Source organism: Lipotes vexillifer, unplaced genomic scaffold (genome assembly GCF_000442215.2).
Source record: "Lipotes vexillifer unplaced genomic scaffold, Lipotes_vexillifer_v1.1 scaffold22, whole genome shotgun sequence".
Taxonomy (NCBI): domain Eukaryota; kingdom Metazoa; phylum Chordata; class Mammalia; order Artiodactyla; family Lipotidae; genus Lipotes; species Lipotes vexillifer.
The window spans coordinates 3,507,143-3,535,057 of NW_006779050.1; the positions used below are offsets into that span (position 1 = coordinate 3,507,143).

The 27,915-nt window shown below is 34.7% G+C and overlaps 1 protein-coding gene across 2 annotated transcripts in view; it reads right to left on the reverse strand.

The window, feature by feature from the left end:
* The window catches only part of GSTCD (glutathione S-transferase C-terminal domain containing), a 133,547-nt gene that overhangs the window by 105,450 nt on the left and 182 nt on the right, over positions 1–27,915 (reverse strand). Inside the window, exons 2-5 of one of the 2 annotated variants that reach the window (XM_007452160.1) lie at positions 20,903–21,343; positions 19,805–20,272; positions 14,517–14,768; positions 10,332–10,425 (exon numbers count right to left, since the gene is read on the reverse strand). In XM_007452160.1, the coding sequence (XP_007452222.1) occupies positions 10,332–10,425; positions 14,517–14,768; positions 19,805–20,272; positions 20,903–21,322 (1,234 nt within the window). In that variant the 5' untranslated portion in view covers positions 21,323–21,343. Of the gene's footprint in view, positions 1–10,331; positions 10,426–14,516; positions 14,769–19,804; positions 20,275–20,902; positions 21,344–27,915 lie in introns of those variants that run through there. The other variant, XM_007452161.1, reaches the window with a different exon arrangement.

Below are 27,915 nucleotides of genomic sequence, written 5' to 3' on the forward strand. Positions count from 1 at the left end.
GGTATGCACAAATGCTTATATTTGATGTACTCCATGCTAAGGGCCCAAAAATAATTCTTTAGGTTGTAAAAAAAAAAAAAAATTAGAAAACTTTGGTCTTGTTCATCTTACTTTGGTGGCAATCAAAGCAGCCCATGCATGCACTATACCAGTTACCTGGAGTAAAACTTCACACCCTGTGGTCCCCAAAGCAGCAGAAGCAGCATTAGTTGATACTTTTTAGAAACGAAAATTCTAGGACCTGTTCTCAGACTCTGGGATAGGGCCCATCGATCTGTTTTAACAAGCCATCTAAATGATTCCAATGGATGTCCTAGTTTGAAAAGCAATGGTTTAGGACAATGTAGCATTCTTATACCCTGACTAGAGACCCTAAAACAAACTTTTATGTTTTATTTTCCCCAGAGAAGAGCAATGCTTATATTACAGATGAGACAATTCCTCATTATGGTGAACTTTTAGCATCCCTGGTCTTCTGGCACAAACAGCAATAAATAATGCTATTTACCATATCCTTTAGCATTGGTAAGAACGTTGTTAAGAATCACTGAGAGGAAAAGGCTCTGTTTAGTCCTTCCACTCTCCACATTGGATACAACTCTCTCCAAAGACCTTGACCACACCCTTCCCTTCCATCACTTCTGCTGGAAAAAGAAAGGGTGACCCTGTTGGATTATAGAAGCATATAACAAAGAGGTCAGGGGAGGGCAGACTTTGCACTGAGGCCAACTTTTACTAGTTATACCATGTATCACTGTCTTATTTTATATTTTTTCCTAATGTCAAGGATTAATCATTCTTTTACACCCCAAGTACTCTATGGAAAACAAATGGGGGAAAAAAATGAGTATTTACATAAATGATCCTCATCAGGATAAGCTTTTAAATTTAAAAACCTCAGTCATCTATAAGTGCTATATATAAACGTTGATAAAAAGAAACATCTCACTACTAATTCAATAATCTGCCACTAGGATTGAAAAATGATACATTCCCTTAGAACCATAAATTCAATCAGTGACTTACATAACAGGAACTAAAATATAGCAGTTTGTAATTCTTGTTCTAAGAATTCATACATACCTGTCCCAAGCAAATGACATCTATTAGGTTTAAAACCCTCTTGAAAGGTGAGATCTTACTACCTCCTTCTAGTAAAACTCTGCCATTAAATTTTTCTTTTATCTCAGCTGATAAGTATATACTCTAAACTGGGGGGCAGGGGGTAAGGGTGAATGAGTGGTTATGTTTAAAGTTTTTAGATACCACCCTTATATCAGTATCCCTAGGAGTTAGTGCTCTCATGTAGCTCAGAAGCAAAACCAAGGCCTTATGTATACCTAAGGGGGCCATATTTCGAAGACAGTGCAACTGTGAATATAAGAATAAAAGAGATTGAGGGGGTGGAGCACCCTCCCAAGGTACAGGGTGCTGAGCACCTCCATCATCACAGTGATCCAGAGCCATGTGGCTGACAGGGCCTTGGTGCTCCGGCCTGGTTTCAGGCCTGAGCCTCCGAGGTGGGAGAGCCGAGTTCAGGACACTGGACCACCAGAGACCTCCTGGCCCCACTTAATATCAATCAGCAAGAGCTCTCCCAGAGATCTCTGACTCAATGCTAAGACCCAGCCCCACCCAATGGCCACCAAGCTCCAGTGCTGGATGCCCCATGCCAAACAACTAGCAAGACAGGAACACAACCCCACCCATTAGCAGAGAGGCTGCCTAAAATCATACTAAGGTCACAGACACCCCAAAACACACCATGGGATGTGGCCCTGCCCACCAGAAAGACAAGATCCAGCCCCACCCACCAAAACACAGGCACCAGTCCCCTCCAACAGGAAGCCTACACAAACCACTGAACCAACTTTACCCACTGGGGGCAGACACCAAAAACAACGGGAACTATGAATGTGCAGCCTGCAAAAAGGAGACTCCAGACAGTAAGTTAAACAAAATGAGAAGACAGAGAAATACGCAGCTGATGAAGGAGCAAGGTAAAAACCCACCAGACCAAACAAACGAAGAGGAAATAGGCAGTCTACCTGAAAAAGAATTCAGAGTAATGATAGTAAAGATGATCCAAAATCTTGGAAATAGAATGGAAAAAATACAAGACATGTTTAACAAGGATGTAGAAGAACTAAGGAACAAACAAACAATGATGAACAACACAATAAATGAAATTAAGAATTCTCTAGGAGGAATCAATAGCAGAATAACTGAGGCAGAAGCACAGATAAGTGACCTGGAAGATAAAACAGTGGAAATAACTACCACAGAGCAGAATACAGAAAAAAGAAGGAAAAGAACTGAGGACAGTCTCAGAGACCTCTGGGACAACATTAAACACACCAACAATCGAATTATAGGGGTCCCAGAAGAAGAAGAGAAAAAGAAAGGGACTGAGAAAATATTTGAAGAGATTATAGTTGAAAACTTCCCTAACATGGGAAATGAAATAGTCAATCAAGTCCAGGAAGCACAGAGAGTCCCATACAGAATAAATCCAAAGAGAAACAAGCCGACACATATTAATCAAACTTTCAAAAATTAAATACAAAGAAAAAGTATTAAAAGCAGCAAGGGAAAAGCAACAAATAACATACAAGGGAATCCCCATAAGGTTAGCAGCTGATCATTCAGCAGAAACTCTGCAAGCCGGAAGGGAGTGGCAAGACATATTTAAAGTGATGAAAGGGAAAAACCTACAACCAAGATTACCCAGCAAGGATCTCATTCAGATTTAACAGAGAAATTAAAACCTTTACAGACAAGAAAAAGTTAAGAGAATTCAGCACCACCAAACCAGCTTTACAACAAATGCTAAAGATAAAACAATCCTGAGAAAGAAAAATGGAGGTGGAGGAATCAGGTTCCCTGACTTCAGACTATACTACAAAGCTACAGTAATCAAGACAGTATAGTACTGGAACAAAAACAGAAATATAGAGCAATGGAACAGAATAGAAAGCCCAGAGATAAACCCATACACATATGGTCACCTTATCTGTGATAAAGGAGGCAAGAATATACATTAGAGAAAAGACAGCCTCTTCAATAAGTGGTGCTGGGAAAACTGGACAGCTACATGTAGAAGAATGAAATTAGAACACTTCCTAACACCATACACAAAAATAAACTCAAAATGGATTAAAGACCTAAATGTAAGGCCGGACACCATAAAACTCTTAGAGGAAAACATAGGCAGAACACTCTATGACATAAATCACAGCAAGATCCTTTTTGACCCACCTCCTAGGGAAATGGAAATAAAAACAAAAATAAACAAATGGGACCTAATGAAACTTAAAAGCTTTTGCACAGCAAAGGAAACCATAAACAAGATGAAAAGACAACCCTCAGAATGGGAGAAAATATTTGCAAATAAAGGAACTGACAAAGGATTCATCTCCAAAATTTACAAGCAGCTCATGCAGCTTAATATGAAAAAAACAAACAACCCAATCCAAAAATGGGCAGAAGACCTAAATAGACATTTCTCCAAAAAAGATATACAGATTGCCAACAAACACATGAAAGGATGCTCAACATCACTAATCATTAGAGAAATGCAAACCAAAACTACAATGAGGTATCACCTCACACTGGTCAGAATGGCCATCATCAAAAAATCTACAAACAATAAATGCTGGAGAGAGTGTGGAGAAAAGGGAACCCTCCTGCACTGTTGGTGGGAATGTAAATTGATACAGCCACTATGGAGAACAGTATGGAGGTTCCTTAAAAAACTAAAAATAGCACTACCATATGACCCAGCAATCCCACTACTGGGCATACACCCTGAGAAAACCATAATTCAAAAAGAGACATGTACCACAATGTTCATTGCAGCACTATTTACAATAGCCAGGTCATGGAAGCAACCTTAATGCCCATCGACAGATGAATGGATAAAGAAGATGTGGCACATATATACAATGGAATATTACTCAGCCATAAAAAGCAATGAAATCGAGTTATTTCTAGTGAGGGGGATAGATCTAGAGTCTGTCATACAGAGTGAAGTCAGAAAGAGAAAAACAAATACCATATGCTAACACATATATGGAATCTAAAAAAGAAAAAGAAGTGGTTCTGATGAACCTAGGGGCAGGACAGGAATAAAGACGCAGACGTAGAGAATGGACTTGAGGACATGGGGAGGGGGAAGGGTAAGCTGGGACGAAGTGAAAGAGTTACATGGACATATATACACTACCAAACGTAAAATAGCTAGTGGGAAGCAGCCGCATAGCACAGGGGGTCAGCTCGGTGCTTTGTGACCACCTAGAAGGGGTGGGATAGGGAGGGTGGGAGGGAGACGCAAGAGGGAGGGGATATGGGGACATACGTATATGTATAACTGATTCACTTTGTGATACAGCAGAAACTAACACAACATTGTAAGGCAATTATACTCCATAAGGATGTTAAAAAAAAAAGAGAGAAGAGATTATAACTGGAACAACACGTAAGCAACTATCTTCTTATTGCCTTTCTCTTCTATAAGGTTATGCTTCTGACTCTCCTCCCTTCTATATGATTGATGTGGTTATTCGGGACTAGGAGCCACTCCTAATACAGGAACCAGCCACGTAAAAACTACTGGAGAACTGAAAGGCCGTAGGGAAATACCGATGGAGTGAGTGACTTAGAGCAGCTCTATTCTAGGTCTTAAGGCAAAAGACTATATCCATTCTTTCTTTCATACTCAGAGGGCAATAATTCAAAGGTCAAGAACAAAAGGTGTCTCTGGACTTAACAAAATGAGTCTTCAGGCTCACAGTATTTATCCTAGTTCATTAGAGTAAGAAATCACAGGTATGTGAGGACAACGGGTAGTAGAGAACATGCAATTGCCTGGATCTTCTCAGTGCAGGGAAATGTTGGTTGAAGATTTTCTATCAGGGGACATGACTAATACTAACTTAAACATTTCATTTTTCACTTTTCAGAGTTCATCTTCTGTAGAACCATCTGATCACAGTTACCTACATGAGAACTGTGACCATATACCCTCAATTCAAAGATGAAAATAACTGCAAACAAATTGGAACTCAACTTAGTAGGTGTATTTTTCACAGAGATATGGGTAAAGCAACTCTTAAATTACTGTCCATATATTCTAGGACTGAACAAATGAGCAAATACATAGGTGATGTTTGGTGCTATAATTTTTACTGTTGGAAAAGGTAGATACAGATACTGAATTCAGAAAAACTAGGAAGAATCTTGTGGTATTGGATTGGAATTAGAGGTATCCTCATAAACTCATGATTTTTAATATATGTCGATAATAGACATATATATAGTAGATAATGATGTGTATGATTATGTATGTGTGTGTATGTAGATGTATGTATACATACAGCTATTTCCTAATGAATCTGTCTATATATACATCTCTCTACCGAGAGAACCTAGAAGCAATACTGTTAGCAATGAGCATACCTAGTGCCCAAATCGTAGTTTCTAAATACTATTCTCTACTAAAAGAAACAAGGGCTCCTTGGAGAAACAGTTGATTCTACGGCTGAGGCAGGGAAATGACAAAATGAGCCTGTAATTATTTTGTTATGCCAGAAATTAAGGACATGATCATAGAATGATTGGGGCATTTCCAAAGGATCAGGAGCCAGCTTGAAGGCACCTACAACCTGGGACAATTTGAGCACTGAAATAAATAATGACAGTGATATATTATAACTTATTTAATAAAACAAAAATTCATGAGTCAAAAGAAGGAAAGAAAAGAAAGGAAGAAAGAAAGAAAGAGAGAAAGAAAGAAAGAAAGAAAGAAAAAGAAAAGAAAGAAAGCAAGAAAGAAAAGAAGGAAAGAAAGAAGGAAAGAAAGGGAAGAAAGACAAAAAAGAGAGAAAGAAGACTTTCTTACAGTAGAGTGGCAACTAATAAATATAGAATATGATGGAGTTGAAAAATCACTATTTTGCAACTATCACAGGCAAGAAAGCATCAAACAAATGTAAATCGGTGAGTGAAAGTTTGAAACGAAACAAGTTATTATGTAGTCTGGAATATCTCCCCATGAACTACTTATTAATTCAGTAGAGCAAAATAGTAACATTAGAGTAGAGACACCTGGCAGACCCCACCTTAACCAAATGATTAAAGTTAACATCACTGGGCCCAAACAGACATAATATGCCTCCTGATAATGAGGCACCGAGAAGGACACAACATCATTTCTGTGTTGTTCCTGCCCAAAATGCGTAACTTTAATCTAATCATGAGGAAAACATCAGACAAATCCATATTGAGAAATACTCTACAAAAAACTGGCCTGAACTCTTCAAAAAAGTCCATGGTATAAAAGACAAAGAAAGGCTGAGAAACTGTTTCACATTAAAGGAAATTAAAGAGACATGACAACTAAATGTACTACAATCTACTGAATAGTAGACAATAGTATGTACTGAATTAAATATCCTATTTTGATCATTGTACTACGGCTATATAAGAAAATGTTCTTGTTCTTAAAGGAGACAGTTAAGTATTTAGAAGTGAAGAGTCATGTCTGCAACTTACTCCTAAAAAGTCCATTTAAAGATATGTAATAATAATAATAATATTAACAATGACAACTATAAGAATGATAATGTAAATTAAATATTCAATTCTGTTTTCTTAAAACTAAATAATCTCAATTATTTTAGCTTTTTAAATCTATATGAGATAAAAACATTGCATGGTTTAAGTAGAAACTTGGGAAGTTAAACAAAGGATCTATAGTCTCAATCCAATTCAATTTAATAAATTATTGAGGACCTATCCACAGGAGTCCTATATTTAAAGAGCTCACAGTTTATTGGAGAAGGAAAACATGCATGTAAACTAGTATAACAGAAGTATTCTATAAGTATCAAAATGAAGTATAAGAAAGTACTAAAGGAACGTTGAGAGAAAATGATTGACGACTGACTACTACTGACTACTCTGACTACTATATTAGTATTATTTAACATTTACTATTTATAGTTAGGCACTGTACTGCTTTATATATTAATTCATTGAATGTACTAACAATCTCATGAGGTAGGTAGTATTATTATCTCCATTCTACAGATGAGGACATTGAGGTACAGAGAATTGTCAGTTGAGAAAACAGAGAATTCAGACATTCTCAGTAGAGAATCTGGCCATAGGTTACCTAGCTAGCTAGTAGCCCAAGTTTCAAACTCAGGCAGGCTGACTCCATAATCCATGAAGATGGCTTAATGAAGGAAGCAGCATTTGAGTTAATCCTTAAAAGATGATTATTAATTTCAGTGGAATGGTTAGAAGAAAGAAGACTATGTAAGGCTGGAGGAAAAATAATGGTGAAGGCAGGGAGACAGTAAATATAGATTGTATAAGGAACAGCAAAAAGTTCAGGGGATGTTATGTAAGATGTAGGGAGAGAAATGGGTGAGAACAGAGGATAAGAGACTAGACAGGCTTATGAAATATATTAGACTCCATCATGAGAATTAATATAATATAGTCTTTGATGGTAAAGAAGCTGATTCTTATAATATGCACCACAATCGTGATGTAACTCAATACAGTCAGTATAAGCAGTCTGTGAAACATCCAAATGAACCAAGTACCAATAATACCTTATTACAATTCAATTTCTCCTAAAAGACAGTACCAGAGCACAAATCATGAGAACACATTCATAGTGACCTCTGCAGCTCTATGTGAATAATTTCATTTCACAAAGATCCTATGACTATGCAATATTGAAACTGCCAGAACTGAAAACAGAACATCTAAAATGCCACAATTCTACCTTAGTTTAACAAGACTATAAGTACGTTTAGGAAACAGTAAATGAAATGTGAGTACACCATGTAGCTTTGCTGTTATAGGTCCATCTTTGTCATAATATTTATGAAAACAAGGTGATCCAATTAAAGGGATATAATGAGTAATATATTCCATGAGCTCCATTAGATATGCACTTCTAACCAGTAAAATGACTAGACACGAATGCTTAATGTCATCTTTGAGTTGTTAGCAGATGTAATTGAGTCCTCACATTAATAAGTGAAAATATTATTTTGCCTTCATAGTAGACATTATAGTCAAAGCAAAGCATGTGGCATTTAAAAGCTGTTTTAATTTTTAATATAAATATTAATAAAAATATGACTTTTATTTAGTAAATTATAGGTTTAACCCGTTCGGAATCTATATTATAACTGAAGAGTACAGAAAATCTAATTGCACATAAAAACAAACATTTAAGCTTTGTAAAATGTCAAAAAAATTTTAAAGTAAAACATTAACAAATTCATTAGTGACTATTTTTCATATATTTAATAAAAGACAAAAATAGATTTAATTTTTATACAAATATCTTTGCAACAGAGTTCTTAACTATCCAACATAATCTTCCATTTTGGAACAATACTGAAGTATTTCCTCGATTGACAGAACAGAATTGATTAGTAAGATACAGGCAATATCAGGAAGCATCATAAAAGAGAAGAATATGAAAAAGGAAGAAAAATGATTTCAAAGAGCATTTGAAAAATCAAAACATATTTGGATTAATATAAAACTAAAGAATACATGGACAGTTAAAGAAACAGAACATTGAGCTAAAAAAAGTTCTTCACCTAAAAATACCTAAAATGGCATTTAAAATTCAACAATCATCCTTTACATATCTAACTGGACTTCTGAGAGTAAGGAAAATCCATAGGGCCTTAAAAAGGGGGAAAGGAACTAAAAAGTAGTGTAATAATCTTGAACTGACACTATAGCTCCCTGGAGGGTATTTGCTGACAATAGAGATCTAGGCTTTAACAGCAAGACAAAGAAGATAGGCTAGTCCTTGATCCCTAGCATGGTGGAGAGTTGAAACTAATATCACTACATGAAAGCAGAAACCTTGAAAAGCTATATTCATTATGAAAAAATGCATTAAAAAAAAAAAGAGTTCTACCCAACAGCAAAGGAAGGTGAAAAAAGTTAACTTTTCTGTTTAAACCTCAGTTCCAGACAGAAAAGGCTGAAGGAATCTCAACCTGAAAAAATAATATGTTAAGATCTATTGCCTTAAGCTAAATACTTTAAGATGTCTGGCATAAACAAACATAAATCCTTTCCATGGGAATTCATTCCTATCCCAGGCCCCACAAGATTCCAAGATTTAAATAACCAAAAAAATCAATTTATAATCTAAAATTACAGAACTAATAGGGATATGAGACACCGGCAGTGAAGTCAACAGAAACAACAAACAGCAGAATTAGACCTCTATGGACATCAGCTATTAGAAATAAATACAGAATATAAAATCACTATGTTAAAATACAGAATATAAAATCACTATGGTTAAACAATTATAAAAAGAGGAAACAAACATGAACAAGGAAAAGTTTATTATCAAAACAAACCAAATATAGTTTTTAGCAATAAAAATATTATTTAACTAAAACTCTAACTATCAAAATATTTTTTCAAACAATATTTTAAACAATTGGAAATGATTATGAACTGGTTATCAGATGATGAAGGAATTTTTGCTGATTCTTATAAAGCGTGATAATGACGTGATTATTTAAGATGTCAATATTTTTTAGATGTGTATACTATAGTATGACGTGTTATCTGGGATAGGCTTCAAAATACTTCAGCAAAGAAAAAAAAGGAACAGATGAAGCAGTGTAGGAAAATATGAGAAATATTAAATCAGAGCAATGTGTATCTGTAAAATTTTGTAATAAAAATAAAATGAAAACTCAGTGGATAGTATGATCAGAATATTAGATATAGACAAAGAGAGAACTAGAGAACTAGAAGACGGATCTGAAGAGGGTATCCAGATTATGAGTAAAATTTAAAGATTAAAAAAAAGGGGCTCCCCTGGTGGCACAGTGGTTAGGAATCCGCCTGCCAATGCAGGGGACACGGGTTCGAGCCCTGCTCAGACATGATATTAAAAAAAACTCAAGGGACTTCTCTGGTGGTGCAGTGGTTAAGAATCCGCCTGCCAATGCAGGGGACATGGGGTCAATCCCTGGTCTGGGAAGATTCCACATGCCGTGGAACAACTAAGCCCGTGCACCAGAACTACTGAGCCTGTGCTCTAGAGCCTGTGAGTCACAACTACTGAAGCCTGTGCGCCTAGAGCCCGTGCTTCACAATAAGGGAAGCCACTGCGATGAGAAGCCTGTGCACCACAACGAAGAGGAGCCCCTGCTCACCGCAACTAGAGAAAGCCCGCACGCACCAACAAAGACCCAACGCAGCCAAAAATAAAATAAATAAATTTATATTAAAAAAAAAGATTAAAAAAAAAAAACAACCCTTACCTTCCTTTGGGCTCACTGCTGCAGGAAGAGTATCCCAATCAAGGGTCCAAGTAGGGCAAGGGTGGGGAGAAAACATCACTTCAATGCCTTTTTCCTAGAAAAGGAGATAGGCCCTTTCCAAATTAATAAATTAATAAAATCCTGTTATGTTCTAGAAGACCAAATTTCTATTTTCTATACTGGCAAGGAGGGACACAGATTTTAATAATCATCAAGTATTCCTCAAACTATTTAGTTACATAAGAAATATATGTTGAGTTTCTTAACAGCACGGTTACTTTCCTATTAAATTATTATTAAATTTCCTATTTAAATGATTACCTGAAGTGACACAGAAGTAATAAGCTACTTAGAAATATTGCGTGTCAAAGAGAAAAGTCACCTGAGAATAAAAGTTTTGTCAAAAACAATCCACATAATCAAAACTGACTCTGCATATGTCCATCAAGTTCTGTCTTGGATTATACAAAAATTGCCACAGCCTAGGAGCTATATTCACAGAACCAAAAAGTCCCTACTTTAACACTCATCCCAAAATATCATCCATACTAGTCTTTTACAAGTACCTACAAAGTCTCTAGAAAAGGATCCCTTTGTTTTAACCAAATGGTTCCCAACATTTTTTTTCCCACCATTTTAAAAAATGATCATCCCTCTTCCATATATAAAACAATTCTCAGGTTCCTTCCTCATATTAAAAGTTATACATTTATTTATTTGATCTACAGATAGTGGCATGGCATACACATGGATTCCCAGAACCTTTTCAATCACATTCTGCGTCCACAGCCTACAGGATAGATATCCATGGTTCTAGAATTTTTTTTATCTGCAGGAATATCCTATTCAAAAGAAAAATCCCTGAGAATCTATCATTAACTCCTTTGTATCCATTAGTTTGTGAGATTACTTTCCATTATGAAAACTAGCTGAATTTCAGTGCCAAAGGAAATAGTACAAAGATTCTTTTGTTGGGGTACAGCTATAGCTACAAGTATAGAGGTCTAGAGTACTTACCTCCCCCAGAAAGATAAACACATCTCTCTGACATCATCTATCTCTCTCCTATCTCCCTTAGTCTAGCCATATTGAACTTCCTGCTATTCCTCATTTCATCACACTTATTCCTAACTTAGAGGCTTCCATAAAATACAACTATATTGATATAATTTCTATGCCATAAAAATCTGTCCCTTTACAGCATACAATACAATGGTTTTTAAAATACTCACAGTTGTGTATCACCACTATCTATCTAACTTGAGAACATTTTCATCATCTCAAAAAGATGTCCCATACCCATTAGCAGACACTCTCCATTCTCTCCCCAAAGCTCCCTGCTCTAGGCAGCTACTGATCCACTTTCTGTCTCTGTAGATTTGCTCAGGGTCTTCTTACTAGCTGGATCCTCTTAGAACACTTCATCCAAATCGTCAAATGTTCATTCAGGTCATTTGCTCAATGTCTTCACCTAGTCAGATAAGCCTTCCTGACCACCTTATCTAAAAAGTGACCCTGACCTCAATCATCTGCACCCCCCTCATCCCACATTATTTTTTATAGCATTTATCAATACCTAATGTGCTATACATTTATTTGTGTTTTTTCTTTATTTACCTGCCCCACCAGAATGTAAGCTCCATGAAGGCAGTCCAATTTGTTCTTCATACATCCAACATTCAGAACAATGTCTGGTGTTTAGCAGACACATATACATTTTTTGACTGGATAAATAAATTTAAAACCTCTATAGAATAAGGGAGATTTTGGAGGCAAGACTGTGCATAAGAAAACAGAAGGAAAAAAAGGCGAGATGTGAGCGTTCCTAAGAAAAACTTTCCTACTTTACATCTGCTGCTTAGGGCCAATTTCATGTGTCCTCATTGCAGCTGGCGAAAAAGAAAAAGAAAAAAAGCAACAACACAAAACAACAACAACAAAAAATACCTGACTATACAGAAATGAAATGTTACAGTATAAAAAAAATTAATACATTCATAGAATGTTAATTTGATATAATATTGTCTTTCAAATATATGACAATAGAGAAACTCGTAAGTAGCAAAAACAATGCTCTATTAAAAAGGAAAATGTTACTATGGTGAACTTCTTTAACAAGGTTGGAAAAGTGAAAAAGAAAAAAAAGAAAGAAAATGTATTATATCCAGTATACACTATCAAGTTAGAATTACATGAAAATTGAAATGATAACTTTTTAGATTTGAACATTCCGTTCTTATAAAATTGCAGATGTGATGTCCTAGTCAACTTTTATACCATCATAAAATTTAAAATCAGAAACAACTCGTACAGAGTGTGCACTACACTCTCCTAATTTATAAAAGGAGAAATTGAGACCCTATGGTTAAGTGACTTACTGAAGGTAATAACGTTAGCTTGACTACAAAGCTGGGACTAGAACCCAAGTCACCTGGTCTCTAGTATAGCCTTCCCATGGACTGTTCCCAAGCCAATGACTGAGAGTCTCGGGCCCAGAGACTGAGTGGCAGACCATTTTTGAGAAATATGGAACTCTCTGACAGATGACTCAGGCTCAAGGATTCCCCACTAGCTTGACAAAACTTTCTTAGAACTGCACTGAAGTCTGACTTTTCTGACCCAACCTTCCTTCCTTTCCCATTTTCACGCACAGGGATCAAAACTCCACCATGTTCTGAAGGCTCCCGCAGCCTCCTCTGGCCCCCTCCCCACTTTCCCTCACAGATGTTTCCCTCAGTATACCTCTTGCCCATCTAACCCCACCCTGGAGTTTGCTTCTGGAGGACCTGAACTAACACATCCCCTGTAAATTAAAAATTCAGGATTCCTTTATATTTTTTATATTATTACAAAAGGGCCTATTTTGATAATTTTTTTATTGTCCATATGTATTTTATTTTTTAAATTGGGGTATAGTTGTTTTACAATGTTGTGTTAGTTTCTACTGTACAATTGTTTATTAACTTCTTTGTGAATTTAAATTCTAGTCACCTGTCTCTTTTTTATAAATATTTTAAAATGTATCAAATGCAAATGTCTTTCCTAATGTCATTTTATTGCTGGAAAAGCACAGGTAGAAAAGTTTGAATTACCAATCTTTTTTTCAAGACTGCATATATATGAATTAAAATAAAAGTATAGATTTTTGGTTTGTTGAAATTTTTAAAATTAGTATTTTAATACAAAAGTACTCTCCTGACAATTATTTTTTTAAAAACACTCAGGAGGTAAACAAGAGATCACTGAGCAATATAACCATCTGATCAAGACACATCAAACTTTGGAGCTGCTTTGATATCTTCTATAATCAACTGTACCATCTGTTTCATTGTTTCATCACTAGGCTAACAAAGCGTAGTTGAAGAGATAAGGGGCTGGTGTCACTACTAAAATCTGCTTTTCTAAATCAGCAAACTTTCTGTTAACTATAGAACTCAAATATTCCTAACCCAAGTTAAAAAATATAATGATTTTCTTTCCAATACAACTCAGATGACTAGCTCAAATTACTTCATGAATTTTCTATTCGAATAAATCTTCAAACAGTCTAAGTTAAAAGCAAAACATTTTCACAGATTGTTTTGAATGATAGAGAAAAGAAAGCCTATTGGTGAAAACTTTTACACTTAGTACTATTAGAAACAAATTATGCTGCAAAGAGAGAAAAATAAATCATGTGCTCTTATTACATAAAAAGTCATAAAATCAAAGAATAAAGTAAAAACAGAATTCAAAGAATTCAAAAATCTTAAATTTAGACAAAACCTTGGAAAATATATTGAGATAATCATCTTCATATTTCTTTAATTCAAGTCATCACCTCAAAATTAAGAAACTGAGAAACCAGTTCCTTGCAACAGAAAAACGTCAGGTTAAAACAATAAACTCGAACAGGTGTGATATGACTCGAATATAAAAACAAAAAATTCTGAGAAAAATACTCTTAAAAATATAATATATATTCTGACTTGTTTGGCTCCAAAGACACATAATATTAAAAATCTTCAATTTACTATATTTCATTTAAATCCAAAGACTAGCAGAAATATTAATTGGTCAAGAGAGATATAAATAAAATTTATAAAATGTTAAAACAAAAATGTTATACAAGTTGGGGTAAAATGCTCAGCAACTTTATCACATGGAATCTTTCAAACAAAATTTTAATAAAAACAATTTAATTACCATTAACTTAGTCATGGTGGGTCTTGGTCCTCCTATAAATGAAGGATCATTTTGCTCCTCTACACATGGGACCTCATCTAAGCTTGGTTGCTGTTCATTTGAGGTGGTCTGTAATTCTGGTAAATTGAGAAATTGGATCCCACACTGAGAAGCTGTTGTTTTTACTCTTGGCACTTCCTGAATTCTCTGGTACCAGGCAGCCAGCAGTGGAAATTCTACCAGCTTTTCAGAAAGTTTCTTGTAGATAATTACCTAGGCAATTACAAAGAACAAAACACATTATTATATAATTTTTGTTTGTTATAAGAGCTGATTGAGGTAACTTTACATACCATAAAACTCACACATTTAAAGAATGAGTTTTAGTAAATTTATACAGTTGCACAACCATAATCCAGTACCCTTACGCTCAATGTCACACCAAAAAGTTCCCTTGTGAACATTTGCAATCAGTCTCTGCTCCACAGTCAGTTGTAGGCAATCAATGATCTGTTTTTCATGTGAATAACTCTGCCTTTTCTAAAATTTCATATATTTAAATGGAATCACAAAATGTGTCTTTTTTCACTTAGCAATATGATTTTGAGATTCATCCATGTAGTTGCATTTATCAGTAGTTTGTTTCTGTTTATTATGATGCAGCATTTAAAGTAAGGCTTTTATTTATTCAAATTAGAAGCATTTGAAACCATTACCCCTGATGTAAATTAATATGTTTATTTTCTCTTGGTCAGATGCTTTCTCTCCACCACCAAACTTCAATTTCTTTAAAAATTAGAATGTTCTTGCTTCTTTGTGAGACACTGAGTGTTGTTTCCATAGAAACAGTTATAATGTTACAAACAGATTATGACTTATGAACAGATAAAATGAAAAGGTCAAGTCACAGAAAATCTCTACAAATGTATCTAGCAATAATCAGTGCCAAAACAGGAGCCAGAAAGGACGAAAATTAATGAAAAGTTTCAGAAATATATATAGTCTATTTTAACTGGACTTTAAGGTTAAATAAGAATTGATTATAAGAATATTGTTTATGTCTAATTCTCTTTGTACACTACAAGCACTTAAAACACTGCCTTGCAAAAAATACTGAGTGAATGAACAAATGATCAAGAAACCATTTATTGACCTCAAAGAATAATCCCCTAGTGTTTTTCAAACTGCTGCTTACAACCCATTAGGAGATTTAAAAATCAATTAAAAAAAATTTTTGTTTTAAATGAAATTAAATAGAAAATATCAGAGTACCTAGCATGTAGTAAGGTGGGTTATTTTCTGTTTATATATCTATATTCATATATATAATATAAAGATGTATATTTGTATTTGTATGCTCAGTCACCTTGTAAAATGCATTATTTACTGTGAAAAGTAAAAAAGTTTGAAAAATACTGTCTAAATGGTACTCTGGGAGCCAAAAAGTTTCTAATTCTCAACAAAATACTTAATTGCCTGGAAACAGATTATGTGCTATGGGAACTGAGCTTTAAGCCATGATAAATTAATCAAATAAGAAATTTCTCATTTCCTCACCTTTCCTTTACTCCCCTTGGTAGTGATTTATTCTTACTTGTTAGACGCATATGACATCTTTCCCTCCTTTTGAAAATAAGTTGTGATTAAACAATAATTCATGTTTAAAAAATATGAGGAGTTTTACTCTGCATGACAGGTCATCTCATTTAATCAATATGCCAGGCTGCTCTGCTAATATCCAGACAGCTCAGGAGGTACAGCACCACATTCATTAATTACACTTGAGAAGATAATTTAAGGATGAGGCTAATGTTAAATGTGTGAAATGAAAATTAAATTTGTTCCTAAGAAATGATTTTTAAAAGATGTTACCTGGCTGATAAGATCAAAACATTATAAATACCAGAGTTACTTAAGGACAAGAAAATAATTTATTCTCAAAATATTGGTAAAAAATTGCTATCAAGACCACAAACTGAAATCCTAGTGGCTTTGTATTTAATTATAGTAAGAGGCAGAAAAACTTGTATGAATAAAAAGAGAAGCAAGATATTACACCTATCCAAAAGATCTCCTCCTCTGCATTACTTTCCAATCACTTATTATATAAAATATTTTGTAATTCTTTTATGTCATTTCCTCAGTCATGTCTACCCTTTCAAAAACACATCATAACCAACAAATGTTTAGGTGAGCAGGGTAAGTAGTATAAAAAATAGTAAACCTGTCTAAATGGAAATATAATCCCAGTTCGGGGTCTTTTCTTACCATCTAGAACTGGTGAGTTAAAACTGAAAATTCTTAAGGACCTAAGGAATAGGACAGGGGATGGAAAATATAAATTAACTACAACATCCATAATTTTTGCAATATGCCAGCCAGTAGTGAGATTACCATTTTATTCTCAATTTTATGCCAATGGGAACAGTGGAAGAGGTAATTAACATAGGTATTTTTGCTCAAAAATCAATTTCTACAATGATTTTACTTTAGTAATAAATGCGTCATACCTTTAAAAAACTAAATTCAAAGCATTAGAAGTTAAAATGTATTAAGTTAAATCATAAATGTTCAAGTTACAAAAATATTTCATAAAATGTCAACTTCTCTGTCTTCCAGGAGTAAAATAATCTTTTAAATAGTTCTATCAAAGTGTACCTGTTTAGTAGCAGTAACTTAAAAATAACTATAAAATTTTCTGGTATCAGAGAGAAGCAAGATTTTGCCTTAGTATGGTTATTCATTGTTATTTCTCCCATCTGCTTCCTATTCTGTGTACTAGAAGGTTCTAGCAAGTAAAGGGAGGGGGGAATCATAAGATGCATTTTAATTTATTCTTTTTTAATCCATTCCTGAAACTTTCCAGAGGAGAGGATTTTATCAGGCACCTTCCAGCAAGAAATGTTGGGCTATCAGTGGTTAACTTTGCAAACTAACATCTTATGAAGAGGAAGAGAAGCTTGGAGCAGAGGTTTAGATGTAACACCTCAGCCTCTCTCCCTGCTGTTGTTTTGCATATTTGGCTTTATTCTGTTTAGCAAAACTGGGTATTTTCCCTAACTCTCCTAATTTTGACCTCTGGTATACCAAACCTTGAATTAGCAAAACTGACTGCTCTTTCATATTCTTGATCTTATTCCTGTGGCTAAATACTTTGGCCCTAGATTCAACTCCATGTTTCTGATCCAAACCTAGTAACTTGAACTTCATTCCTGATCATGAACTTGATCTTAGTTCTGATCATTTGGACCACTACTCCATCACCTCAATGTGTGTTAATACAAGTATAAAAGCTCAGCTTCATAGCCACCGTCTGAACTAAAATGGCTGCTTCATAACCCAAGATGACTTACAAGAGGAAAATAAATACAACAGAAATAACATCAAAGCTTTGGCAAAGAAAGATTAACTCCTGAAAGAAAATGTGATGATCTAGGAAAAATACAAACAAACAAAGGAAAATATTTAGAGAATTTGTTTACATAATGTCAAAACAGAAGAATTTAATCATAGAATACATGTAATAAAAAAGTTTTCTGCTATTTTAAACTGAGATGAAAACAGAGTTCCTTAGTTGTATCAATATTAGGTGGATTTACTCAGCAGTGGTCAGGCTGATGTCCCACCTGATTAAAGTGGGAAAAAAATCCTCTCAATCAGGAACACCTCCACCTCAATTGATCCTCATCAGGTAAACAGTATTTAAATTAAGCTAAAATTAAATGCTATTTAGCTGAAGATAGATGTCTGGATAATGATCTAAAAATAACCTTTATGCAGGTGAATCCAATTTTTATGTTTTGTTGCCTTTGAAAGCAAATAATCAAGTCTTCTCTGTCACCTTGTTTGATTTTCTTTGTAGCACTTACCATTATTTAAATATGTATTATTTATTTGTCTACGTGTTCATTTCTATCTTCCCTATTCTTCTACTTCGACTAGAATATTAACTCCATAAGGGCTGGGACCATTTCTGTCTTGTTCATCACTGTATTCCTAGTGCATACAACAGGGCATGACATATACAGTAGGCTTTCAATAAATTTCTCAAATGAATGAATTAATGGTTGTGCCGCTTTGATTCGATTTATATGAAATTAGGAACAAATAGTTATCCAAGGAGACCAAGAAGCCATGAATACCAACAGTATTTCCTAATATGCACCAAATGACTGCTCTAATGATTGAAGTCGGTAATAACAGCAGAGGTGGGGGACTGGGGGGAGTCAGGGACAAGAGAATTTAGAAATCGTTTGACTACGAAAAAGAAAAAATCTACTTTTTTCTCCCCACCCAGCCCCATGGACAATATGAATACACATGACGTTTACAATAATAATCAACATCTAAACCCTAGATCTCTTGTTCTCACATCCTTTGATTCTGAAGTTATTTTGATTTCTAATCTTGTTTCGTTTACATTTTAAAGAAAAATGTTCTTTAAGAAAATGCCAATTGATTAATGCCACCTAACTTACTAGTGAAGCCTGGTCCCCAAATATATAGATTTTCGTTAGAAATCTCATCTGTCAGTAGAGATGCCTGAAGTGTTGGTGATATATAATCAAAATGAAATCTGATATCTGATTCCTTAGTAAGGGAAATGGTGAAATGCTTCAAAGTGAGAAAAATGCAGTTCTGGAAAACCAATTGGAAAGCTGCAGAGAGCTCTAGCTTCCCGTGTTCACTCTGATACTACTTTTACCTTGTCCTTTTTCCCTCCACAGACAGAAAAAAAATAACATACATACATACATTTATATATGTATGTATATAAATATGTATATATATGTACACACACATACACACACATACACATATATACATATATGTGTACCTGAACACCTGAAAAAGGAAACTTTCCATATATAATCTCCCACAGCATTGAATAGTACTGCCAGCTATGTAACATAACAGAGATGAGGGTAAAATATTTCTGATTTAAAAATATCTAACATAATGAAATTAGCATCTGAAGAGACTACATAATTATAAAATATAGCTGACAAGAGTCTTTAGTATTTTAATACTGGAACCTCTAGTATTAGAAGGTGATCACCACAGCATTTTAAAATTAATAATCATAACAAATGCTAATGTTTTAGCAACTCAAAACTAAAAGTCATAATAATTACTAACATGTACTGAAGGCACTATTATCATCTCTATTTTATATATAAGAAAATGGAGACAGATATTAATAACTTGCCCAGAAGCATAATGGTATTAAGAAATGAAATAGGGACTCAAACCTGGGCAGTTTATAGACTGAAACATACAGCAATGTATCCACTCCCGATAAACCTTACCAAAAAATGATGGATACAGGGCAAGAGCACAATATCTGCCAAAGTGAAGTACAGGCCTTCTACAAACACATGGTCCAGAGTTGGAAGGTCAGAAGCTTTCGCTTTTCTGACGTGAGCAGGCTCCCTGTTGGCAGGAGCTGGTTCCTCAGGTACTGTGAGCTTTGAAAATGCCACTCTCAGTTCCAGGCTCGCCGATGAAGAGTCCACCTCTTCAGATGTTTCCTGTCTATGGACCTTGCTCTTCGTTTCTTCCTTAGAAAGGGAAGGCCTAACCCCAGCAGCCTTCTGCTGCTTCAGCTTCTGCCGCCGGAGTTTGTCATCATTATGTACCCTAACGGGCTCACTAAGCTTCTTCTCAAGCTCTAGTATTTCGGCAGGGATAGCTGGGGGCTGGTCAGAAGATTCTTTGAGAAAATTCTCAATAGCTAAAGGGATGGTAAGTTCGCATAGCCTGGTCCACTGACTAACCTGCAAAACAAAACAAGAAATAAAAAGATTCTTTACTTTCAACATAGCTTGAAGAAAGACAACTTTCTATTGGGAAATAAGACTGGTTTAGAGAATTTAAGTCTTGAGCTAAACCATCTCTGGGCTAGGCTTTTATGCTCTATCAAGAGACATTACAGTGCTTCAGAAGTGATAACATTAAACAATGGAGGTTCAGCATTCCTGTATCTGGGATATATGCTATGCTCCTGTGTCCACTAACCGAATAAATCCTCACTTCCCAAAGCCTTTAAAGTACACTCCCCCTAAAAAAGCTCAGTTTCCGAAACACTGCTACTTTGAGCTCCTGTTCATATGTAAAATCCCCTTTAAAAATCCTCAACGTAATTAAAAGGTAAAGAAAAAAAAAGAGAAATGTTTCCCTAAAAATAATGTCTCTAAACCTCATAAATTAAATCTTAAATTCTTATCTTCCAATACTGTGCTGAAATATCGGTATACGTGAAGGGTTATTTTAACTCTTTCATTGGTTACTGTAGTTTTTTTTAAGTAAATTAAATTTTATTTTCCAACAGAAAGTTCAAATAAATATTCAAGTGAATGTGTTGTCACTTATGGCTTTAAATAACAGAAAAGAGACATTATACTTACTTCAGCACAGGCTTTCAAGCAAGTCTTCTTAAAACCCAGAAGTTCCAAAATTTCCTTCTTTGAGGGGTCTGCTTCAAATGATTTCTGGATTATGTGTCTCAGAACAACAGCAAGTCCTGCTCTACAGAAATTGTCTGGTCTTTCTACTACTGCAGGTAAGCAGCAACTCTGGACTATTGGTGGAAGCTCTTGCCTTGAAATAATCTGTATTTCAACATCCTCAGACAGTATATTTTTAAGTAGTGAAATGCCTGTGCTTTCTCCAGTGAGGACTAAGCAAACTTTAAAGATTTTGCAGTCACAGTATGATAACAAAAATAAAGTTATAGATGTATGAAGAGGAAAGATGCACCCTTCTTTTTGGTGAGAAAAGTCCAAGTAAAGATATTCTTCTGTAAGACTTTTCTTAATGCCTTTCATTTTCTTCTTTCATTGGGTTACCTGAAGCATAAATTGAAGTGGTTATAGGTCTTAGAATATAGTAATTGCGAAGCTAAAATAGAAGATGAACGTTTTAAAAACATTTTCTAGAAATCAGCAGGGATTTGTGATAGATATGATTCTACAAGAATTGGTTCTTGGAATGAATAAATGGCTTCCCAAAGGAAGATTCCTACCCTGTCCAATTAACTAGTCTTAAGGGTGATTTTATATCCAGCTCCTTTAAAAAGAGCATACCTCAGGTGCTTTGGAAACATTTTCTCCCTGAGCTAACTTAATTACCTTTTGGATTTTTTTTCCCTCCACCTAGAGCTGATTTTAAAACAAAATATTAAAGGGCATTTGTTAAAGCTCCCAGTCAAGTATTGATACTTTGGGGTCTCACTACAGGTAAAAACAAAAGATGAATAGAATGGGACATAAGAAATAACCAAGAATACCTAGAGTTGTCTGGAGATAATAGCTCTGAGAAGCTTGATGAATACTGCTTGTTTTATGCCCCTAAAATATAATAATTGAGGGGGGGATATATTCATTCTCTCACAAGAAATGGATTCTCCTAAAGTGGATTTTGATATGTGATGAGCTATTGTATGCTGAATCACAATAGAAAAAAATTTTGAAATTCTCCATATTGTATGCTGAATCACAATAGAAAAAAAATTTGAAATTCTCCATAACTTAGATGTTGATAACTGAGATATCTCAAAGTTAACATGTCCAAAATCAAGTTCCTTATTCTCTCCCTACCCGCAAAACCTGCTCCTCATGTATCTTCCCCATTTCAGTTAATGGAACACCATCCTTCAGCTCTTCAGGCCAAAAACCTGGACAATCATTTTAAATTACTCTTTTCTTTCACACCCCCATAACTAATCCATTAAAAATTTATTTTGGCACTACATTCAATATATACCTAGAATCTGATTATTTCATTCCATCTTCATTGCTTCCACTGGGATCCAAGCCACCATCACCTTTCTTCTTAATTATAGCAATTGCTTCCTAACCCTGCTTTCCATCCTCTAGTCTATTCTCAACATAGTAGCAAAAATGATACTGTTAAAAATGAAATAAAATCATGTCACTTCTCTGCTCAAGCGCTCTAATGTCTTCCCATCCTACTCAGAGAAAAGGCAAAGCTCCTGCAATGGTCTACAAAGCTCTCCTTGATCTAATTCTCTTTGTCTCTTTGTCCATCTCATCAGCTCTCATCTTCGCTCACTGCTTCAGCAAAAGTGGCTTGTTGTTCCTCTAAATCACTAGGTACATTCCCACCTCGGTGCCTTAGCACTTGATATTTCTAGTGCCTAGAACACATCCATACCTCCTTTAAGTACCTACTCAAATATCGACTTTTTGAGATGTTCCCTGGCTACTGTATTTAACTTGCAAACCCCAACTCCCACTTTTCCTGAAAAAACATTTCCACCCCCTTCTATGCTTTTCTTCACAGCATTTATTACTATTGCAACATACTACATTATCTAATTTGGTCTTAGCCCAATAGAATGTTCCATGAGAGTACAAATTTTATTTTATTCACTGCTATGCTAAAACAGGGCCTGCTATATGTATATGTGTGTGTGTATATATATATATATATATATATATATATATATATATATATATATATTCAAGAAATATTGAGTGAATGCATGGACGAATAGACATGTTGGTTATTTTAAAGATGCAAACATACACAACCTTGTGGTCAAATTATTGATGGGTGTTTTCAAGTCACAATCCTTAAGACTTTTGTCAATTATGACTTTTTGTTTGATTTCTACATTTCCTGGATCTAAAATTCCCCATGTTCTAATACATAAATCAAAATTCCAAAACTGACACTAGATGGCACTCTTTAAAAGCATTCGCCATTAACAGGAAAATGGTATATTGGAGAAAAAATTATTTTAAATTATTTAAAAATTATGTTAAAAGCCTTTAAAAAGTACACACACAACTCTTTCTTTTAAGTGTATTTGAAATATTAGTGTTCCTGAATTTTAGGGTGCTAAAATTTACTAAATTTCCTTTATATTCTAAATTCCTTAGATTTTTTTTTTAATCAAAAGCAAAATAGTTAAGTACTCTTTAATCATCTTGGTCCTCAACTTTTTTATTAAAGGGCTAATAATCCATTATAACAAAGGGATATAGTTAGTAAAGTACTGTCGTGGAAAACTTCTTGATAATGCAAGTGATCACCAGTGTTTTATACTTCTTTTGTTAAAACATAACAGATCTGCACCATGGTTTGTTACTTATTTAAAAGATTATCTAAGGGAAAATTATTTCATGTAATTTAAAAGCAACAACCCTTTAACCCATGGAAACATTTTCTCCCTGAGCTAACTTAATTACCTTTTGGATTTTTTTTTCCTCCACCTAGAGCTGATTTTAAAACAAAATATTAAAGGGCATTTGTTAAAGCTCACAGGCAAAAGAAACCAACATTTTGTAGAAAATCGATAGTCTCTTTGCAGAGTTTATCCCTATAGATACTATTACTATACTATATAGATACTATTGCTGATTAATTTACCAATCCTCTTAACTCCCTTTGTTGACAGTGGGATGCTATAAAGATCCCTAAATGTTTCCCCAAGAAGCAGATTTGAAAGAAAACATAATCCATTTCCTCATTTGCCCAGCAGTCTAGGAAATAGTAATTAGAGACTAGTCCTGCTAACACTTAAAAAAAAAAACACATAAACAAAAAACTAAAAACAACATCATACTATTTTACAGCTTTTGATTTAGGATATGCAGAAACATTTTTTTAAAAATTAAAGTACGTGTATATTTGCCACTTCCCGAGGCACATAAGAACCTTGAGAATTAACTTTTACACATTCTAGAAACTTTTTTTGCTGTGAGCACTTAATAAATGCTAAATGTCAACAAAATAGAATAGCAATAATCTGCCCTTGGAGATATCTAAAAATTAATGAGATACCTAAGAGAAAATGCAACATACTGTTTATTCTTTTTAAAGATTTTTTTTTTTTTGATGTGGACCATTTTTAAAGTCTTTATTGAATCTGTTACAATATTGCTTCTGTTTTAAGTTTTGGTTTTTTGGCTGCAAGGCATGTGGGATCTTAGGTCCCCGACCAGGGATTGAACCGGCACTCCCTGCATTAGAAGGTGAAGTCTTAACCACTGGCCCGACAGGGAAGTCCCAGTACTGTTGATTCTTAACATAATTTATTTCTTTAAATATAGATGTTGGGTTTTTTTTTTTTCTTCCTCTTGAAGATTAAAAATGTTACTTAATGATCTTAGAGTTAAAAAAAAAATTACTCTCCCTGGGCAATTTCTCCACATTAAATACTACTGTAATTTCAAAAATAAATATTAAGTATTAGCAAACCTGTACAAATTTGATATCTGGTTTTGGCTTGTACTATGTCTTTAATTTTTCAAGAAAGTAGAACACAGTTTTTGCTTAAAGTCTGCAAATACCCTCAAAAGAAACCTTCTTTTTTTTTTTTTTTCTTCTTCTCCATTTCTACCTAGAGAATTCCTTATTTTATTACTTTTATGTCATGAGCTTTAAAAAAGGTAGGTGCTGTAGAATCATCCTCTGGGTCTCCAACACACGGAGCTGGGGGCATAGCTCTTGTTAGTCCAGACTACATTCCTGCCAAGCACAGAAGTGCTGTATGTCATTTGCTCTTTCTCAGCTTTGACAGGTGCCACACTGCGACTGTTCCTGTGACGGAGTGAGAAAGCAGCACACACCACCACAAACTTGAGATCCTGAACAGAGCTGATGGAGTGTGCACCTCCTCCCTGGAAAGGCCAGCCTGCTTGGGAATGTTGCAGAGGGAATAAAAACAGGTAAAAAGAAAACACTTAAGCCTTGGTTTCATTATTTGGGAATCTTTAAAGATATTTTTAAACAAACAAAGTAGTTACAGGTTTAATTAGGAATTTAATCTTTTTTTCATTCTCATTCCAATTAATATATCTTGGTGTTGATAAAATGAAACATTTCACACATGAAAGGGGAAGTGAGTTTTAGTGTTTTCTTATCTAAAACCATTTTACTACTTTACTCCTTGCATATGTATATAGAGAAAGAAAAGAATACCATAAATAAGTATGAAAATAAGCATACTTCTCTGGAAGCTGGAAAAATAGTTTAAAACTTTTGTGCTCAAAATTCAAGTCTGGATCTATGGCAACTAAATATTACATAATAGATAAATAAGTTATATATTATATATAAAGACCAAAAAGTGCATAACTGCAACTAAATATTAATCAGTTGATTGTTTTTTTTTAAATAAGAAATTATCACTGGGCCTAGGATTTGACAGGAGCTTAATAAATATTAAATGAACAAAGAATACAACTCTAAATAATATTATGTACATTTTATTGTCCACCAGCTATGTGCTAAGCACACAGAACTTTTGTGCACTTCAATCCTAATAATCCTTAAAAGTACAGTTTACTCCCACTACATAGACTGTACTTCAATCCAAAAGCATTATTGGAATCTATAAAGGGATCTTATTGGAAAACATTCAGGAATAGGTATTTTTCTAACATAAACAGCACTACTTTATAAACTTCATAAATTGAAGCATATTGCAATTTTATTACAGCAACAATTTCACCGGAGTGAAAACCATCAGAAATTATGTTATTCTAAGCAACTGTCCTTGATAAGAACCTCCATGCTAAAGGCAGAGTTATTTGACAATTCTCAGCACTGGATTAAGTTTTTTGATAGTTCCTTCCTAATTCCCTTTATTGGATCCTCCTCAGACCTCTTAGTGACCTGTAGCTCAGTACTTTACCCTATTCTCAACTTACACTCACCCCTTTGATTACTGGCTTTCAAAATTTGATCACGCCACTCAATAAGAAATCAACCTTATAATGAAAGTCATTATACACTGAATAATACTGAAACAAAAGAATCACCAAGAAATATCCTACCACATGAGATATAACTGACAGTTCACTCTGCTTTTTCTTTCTTCTTCTTCTTCTCCAGGGTTGTTTCATTGTTTTTAATGTTGGTTAGTACTCACTAAAGTGACTCCATGACCTATGGGCCACAACTTACAACGGCACTACCCGAGGTGATTTACAGTGCCATAGGGTTAAATATCATCTAAGACTCCTATACATGTATCCTACTTTACATCTTCACTTGGACATTTTTCTAAACCTGTTCCTCTTTCCTCAAGTAGTCACCATTCTTGATAAAACAGCAATACCATTTACTCAGATGCTTGGGCCCATAATTCTGAAGTCTCACTCAACTCCTTTTTTTCTCTCTCTTACCCTATTTCTACCTTTGAAATACATGCTAAATCTAATTTCTTAGCACCCCTACCAATAACACTTTAAGTCATCACTAGCTCTTACAAAGACTACTGCAAAAGCCCATTAACTATTTTCCTCCACTCAATACAACTGTCCATTCTGCAACTACAGTCAGGGTGATCCTTTAAAAACATAAATCAGACCATGTCCTCTGTTCACAACCATCCAATGGCTCCCCAGAACATTTAAAATAAAATCCAAATTTCCTATCATGGTCTCTAGGGCCTGATGTGACCCTAGCTGTGCTTCTTTTTTGACCTGATCTTCTACCCCTCTTCCCTCTTGTTCACTTCCCTCCAGCCAGTTCTCCTTGCTCCTTGTTCTGGGAAGACGCCAGCAATGTCCCCACGCTTGAGAATTTTGGTACTTGCTATTCCCTCTGCCTAGAAGGCTCTTCTCCAAGATATTCACATGGCTTGCTCCTTCATTTCACTGAGGTCTCTGAATATTAACTCAGAGCAGTCTATCCTGAGAAAAAGGACTCCCATCACTTCCTAGCCCTTTATTCTGCTTTCTTTTTCTTTACAGCACTTTTTTTTTCAGCTGTTATTCTAGATGTTTATTGGAATTATTAGGTCAATTATTTGAGAAACCCATACACTCATTCAACAAATATTTATTGAGTTTGCTACTATGTGCGAGGAATACAGCACTTATTACCTCACATATCTCCAATGCTGAAGAGTACTCAAATTTTAGTTCAAGGAATGTTTAGTTCAAGCCTTAAATTATGCTTTATACTTCCAAACTTCTCAGGGAAAATAAGGGATCTGTGAATTGAAAAGATTTTCTCCAACCAAATATTCAAAAAATCTGTTTGTTACTGAGGCTGAAAGCTGGGGAGTCACAAAATGCTGGAATATAAATGTGACACCCTAAGTCCACTTGAATATTAACTGCTTATATTGTACAGAATAAATAGTTCAAAGCAGTTTACAAATACGAAAAAATCACAAACTCTTATTTTTCTTAAAGATTCAAATTTAAATTTAAATGCATTAAAATTCCCCACTACATCAAATGTTCAACATTATGAATATTAGAACTTAGCTTGTGTTTTATACATAACAATAACAGTATTTGGTTGCAAATCTCACTACTTTCTTTCAATAATATAGATAAACAAAGAAAAGCCTGCCTCTACAGAGTTAGATAGCAGCTTATTACGGTAGATAGTAAAGTTTAAAAAAGGAAAGAAAAAACTGAGCCATTTCAGTGCT